Source organism: Callithrix jacchus, chromosome 17 (genome assembly GCF_049354715.1).
Source record: "Callithrix jacchus isolate 240 chromosome 17, calJac240_pri, whole genome shotgun sequence".
NCBI classification, from domain to species: Eukaryota; Metazoa; Chordata; class Mammalia; order Primates; family Cebidae; genus Callithrix; species Callithrix jacchus.
The window spans coordinates 45,368,591-45,373,464 of NC_133518.1; the positions used below are offsets into that span (position 1 = coordinate 45,368,591).

The following is a 4,874-nucleotide window of genomic DNA, read 5'->3' on the forward strand; positions in this document are numbered from 1 at the left end:
TGGAAGACAATGTGGCAATTCCTCAAGGACCTAGAAATAGAAATTCCATTTGACCCAGCAATCCCATTACTGGGTATATATCCAAAGGATTATAAATCGTTCTACTATAAGGACACATGCACATGAATGTTAACTGAAGCACAGTTTACAATAGCAAAGACCTGGAACCAACCCAAATGCCTATCGATGATAAACTGGACCAGGAAAATGTGGCACATAGACACCATGGAATACTGTGCAGCCATCAAAAACGTGTCCTTTGTAGGGACATGGATGAACCTGAAAACCATCATTCTCAGCAAACTGACACAAGAACAGAAAATCAAACACCATGTGTTCTCACTCATAGGTGGGTGTTGAACAATGAGAACACATGGACACAAGGAGGGGAGCATCATGCAGTGATGTCTGTAGGGGGGAAATAGGAGAGGGACAGCGGGGGGTGGGGAGTTGGGGAGAGATAGCATGGGGAGAAATGCCAGATAAAGGTGATGGGGAGGAAGGCAGCACATCACACTGCCATGTGTGTACCTATGCAAAGATCCTGCATGTTCTTCACATGTACCCCAAAACCTAAAATGCAATTTAAAAAAAGAAAAAAAATTGCTGCCATGATGAGCTTATAGTCTGGTGAAGAGAATATAGACAATAAACAAGATAAATAAATAAAATGTACCACATGTTAAATACTGATAAGTGCTAAGGACTAAATTAAGATAGGGAGGGGAGGTAGAAGGGTCAGTGATTGCCATCTTAGATAGTGTGATCAGGGGAAACCTCAGAAATTGAGCTGCTGGCAACATGGTCTGAAAGAAGTGAGGAAACACTCAGATAAAGAGATATAAGGTGTTCTAGGCTGGAGAAGAACAACTGCAAATCTGTAAGCAAGCCACCAATTTTTAGGAAAATCATAGAAATTGGAGGTGTTTGAGCAGAGTGACATGATTTTCTTTTGGTTTAACAGAACAACTCCAGCTATTGTGTGGAGACTAGCCTGAAAAGAGACAAAGGAGAGATGCAAAGAAACCATTTAGGAGGCTTCTACATTAATTTACTCAAGAGATAAAAGTGGTAGTGGGGTGGTAGTTGGAGGGATGGTAAGAAGTGGCATGATCTAGGATGTCCTGATGGTATGGCTATGGAGCATGAAAGAAAGACACTCAAGGATAATTCCAAAGTTTTGGTTTGAGCAAAAGGATGGAGTTACTGATTACTGTGATGGTCAATACTTAGAGAGAATTGGCTTTGGGGACATACAAAGAGCTCACGTTTGAAACACATATTATTATGTTGAAATATATAAAATGAGAAATATTTAACCATTCTGACCTATAAAAATAAAAAGTATATGTGTTTCAAATTAAAAGATATCCAGGAGAAAATGTTGACAGTGCAATTGAATGTTCATAGGGGATGTACAGGAGGGAGATACATGTTTGAGAGTCACCAACATACAGATGGCATATAACGTAAGACAGTAAACGTTGATAGAAAAAAAAAGGGTCAAGAACTGGGTCCTGGAATATTCCAACCTTCAGAATGTGGGGGAAAAATAAGAAGATGCCAAAGACAGACTGGGAGAATGAAAAATCTTGGATGCCAAGGGAGTAAATGTTTAAAGGAGAGAGTAATTGTGTCAAAAGTTTCTCATAGCTCAAGATAAGGACTGAGAATTAACCATTGGATATAAAAACATAGGGGTCATTTGTGACCTTAGTAAGAGGGCTTATAGATTACTGGCACAGACAGGAGTCTGGTTAGAATGGGCTCAAAAGAGCATGGGAGAAAGAAAATTGGAGAATGCAAGTATTGTTGACTAACTCAAGAGTTTTGGTATATAAGGAAAATGGTGTAGAAACTGGAGGGGTTTAAGTAAAGAGTTTTTGTTTAACACAGAAGGTTTCTTCTAAAATTATATGTTAAAGATATTGATTCAGTAGTTAAAATTTGATGAGATAGCTAAAATGTGAAATGATCCAGGACAGAGGCATAATTATTAATGTTCTTGAGAAGGCAAGATGAGATTAAATCAACTGCACAAGTGGAGAGGGTGGCCTTTGCTAGGAGCAAGAATAATTTAAGAGAACAGGGAAGAAAATGCGGCATGAGCCACCGCTCCTGGCTTCCCTTAGTATTTAGGAAAAAAATCCTAAATAGAAATCTATATTTTCTAAAATGAAATAATTTACCAGCACTAGAGGAATTGTAGGTAGCGTTTCGATGGGTTGGGGAGAGCTTTCTGAGTGGTCTTTTCTCTAGAATCCCTGAAATCACAAGAAAACATGAGTTCTAAAGGCGCGCCATGTTTGAAATTCTATTACTGTTGTATCATTTTTTCCGAGTAAGTTATACTGATCATCCTGCCCCCTAGGGGCCCGTAAGAGTATTTTCCCAGCGTGACCTACCAACTACCGTCAGGACTATTGGACAGCACAGATACCTCCGCCTCTAGGGAGTGTCCTCTAGGGGGCAGAGCACTGAGTGACATTTTGCGACTTCCATAAAGTTGCCATCATTTACAACATACTTGGTTTTGCAGTGCGCATCCGGGTCTGCGCCAGGAAGTCCCAAGATTCCAACGCGCGAAGCCGAGCCCGGCGGCCGGCGAGACATCCCTAGCAGCACAGACTGTGGTCTCCGGGAGGCGCCCCTGGAGATCCAAGGACTCGCCCCAGGTAGCGTGATCCTGCGCCCAATCCTCCTCAAGCCTCCTCGCCTACCACCGACACCTGTTACCTCAAAGGGGACTTCCCCGCCCGGTCCCCACGTCCTCTGCCAGGCCCAAGAGCGCCGTCCGCAGCGCCGTCGAGGTGATGGGCAGCCGACCCCGCAGCCCCAGCGCCTGCCCTGCGCCCTGGTGGGGACAGCAGCCAGGAGGACCCGGCCCTGCCAAGCGCCGCCGACTGGAGGAGCCCGCGGCCCCCGAACCCCGCGTGGCGCCCAGCCTGGAAGACCCGGCGGGGGCTCCAGCCGCGGACGCGCTCATCTTCGTGGTGGTCCTGGCTGAGGGCTGTGCCCTGAAGGTGTCCCGGGACGACGTTGACCTGGTGCTGGAGCCCGCGCCCACGTCGATCATACGAGTGTCTCTCGGTGGACAAACCCTCTTCCTGATCTCCGAGGTGTTCCTGAGCTCCGTCGACGAACGCTTAGTAGAGCAGGGCGACTTGTCTGCCTTCCTAAAAACGAACGTTTTCCTGGGCGCTCTCGGGGAGGACGTCGTAGTCGAGCAGGAATTCTGCGCATCTGTCCCAGAGGTCGCCGCCCAGGAGGAGGTCTCCGAGGAGGACGCGGACCCCGAGTTCCTGGAGCTCTGGATGGACTCCGCAGCCGGCTCAACTACTGGGCTCTACCCCTCCGCTGTAAGTATGCTCAGTCCCTACACCAGTTCAGAGAGACGCTCTACACGCCCCATCTGCGACCAGGAATTTCACCTTCTGGAGCCTGTCCCCAGCTCACCTCTCCAAACTCTACCTCCCACTCCAAGTCCAGGTCCCCACGCGTGCCCGGAGCTCCCAGAGCTCCCTCTGTGCAAGGCCCGGAGGCGCCTGTTCCAGGAATGAACCCCCACACCCACGTACACACAACTATGGCCGCCCTGCTGGCGGCCCTCTGGGATTGCCATAATCCCTCACATTAAGTATCCAACAAACTGGAAGTTGGGCACTGCGTGTCGGACAATGGCTTTTTCGCTGCACACTACCGATAGTAGGAGATGAAGACGTCAGGAAGTAAAGGCAGATTCTAGATCTCATCTTTAAATAGAAAATCTGCCCAAGGATACCAGAAAATGTGTCTTCAGATTTCTGGGCTTCTTTACAAGGTCATAATCAGATCCCTTCATTCTCTCTCGTTTTGCATCAGATGTTTCTCTCAAACTCCAGTCTTTGTCCAGCATCATACTGCCACTCTCGTTCCTCCCAAAACCAAGAAATGACTACATTTCTTACGTTGTTGGTTACCTTGTATTTTTTCCCATGAATCTAGGCAGACTTAGCCATGGCTTTCCTCAGGGTTTTTCCAACTGCTATCCCAGGAAACTGCCGAATAGTATGCTTACTATACAAGACTGTAAGTTGCTTCTTCCTAGGAACCCCCTATCCTGCTGAAGTTCTCTTCCAGTCTTTACTTCTAATTCTAAATGAAAATTTGTGTTGAATTTACCAGATGTTTTCAGCATGCATTGTGTTATGTATTTTTTAATTTGTTAATCTGTTGATTTCACCCAATGGAAACTTGTTTGCATTCCTGCCATTCCACATTATTTTATGCCTTTTAAAATGCACTCTAAGTTTTTTCGCATGTAAACCAAACTTCTAACTTTTAAAATGTTAATGTATTACTGTATTTGCCTCATATTTTATATAGGAAATAAAATATTACTGATAGAGCTGACATCAACAAGCTGGTTTTATTATATTTAAAAACATCAGTAACTTCTCAGATTTACCACCATGCCTTACCAATTATTTTCTTTTTATTCTTACACTTCATTCCCTCATTCTAGCTTCAGTGTTCTTTTTGCTGAAGAATATCCTTTAATATTTCTTTCCACTGTGTCTTATATGTGATCAACTACCTTGCTTCTGTAAGTCTGAGCGTGGTTTTGTGTGATAGACTTTCTTAGAATTGTATGTCTGTAAATGTTTTAATTATACATTCATTCTTAATTTTAAAAATGATATTTAACTACAGTACTTTAAGGATATTAGCCTGTTTTGCCATGTTTTGTTGTTGCAGGATGTCTTCTGTCAATCAAGTTGTTACTCCTTTTAAATGTGATTTGACTGTTGTGTGTGTGTGTGTGTGTGTGTGTGTGTGTAGATAGTTTGTTTTTGAGACAGGGTTCACTCTGTCACCCAAGCTGGAGTGCAGTG

General features: G+C 44.6%; 1 protein-coding gene across 1 annotated transcript; it reads left to right on the forward strand.

The window, feature by feature from the left end:
- Window positions 1–2,528: 2,528 nt before the first annotated feature.
- Window positions 2,529–4,383, forward strand: LOC100390943 (proline-rich protein 23C-like). The gene has a single exon (XM_002759548.6). The coding sequence runs from the start codon at window positions 2,814–2,816 to the stop codon at window positions 3,558–3,560; it is 747 nt and encodes a 248-aa protein (XP_002759594.2). The 5' UTR covers window positions 2,529–2,813; the 3' UTR covers window positions 3,561–4,383.
- The last annotated feature ends 491 nt before the right edge of the window (window positions 4,384–4,874 follow it).

What these genes read in the sequence shown, in the direction of transcription:
- LOC100390943 (XM_002759548.6), top strand. Translation starts at nt 2,814, where the DNA reads ATGGGCAGCCGACCCCGCAGCCCCAGCGCCTGCCCTGCGCCCTGGTGG.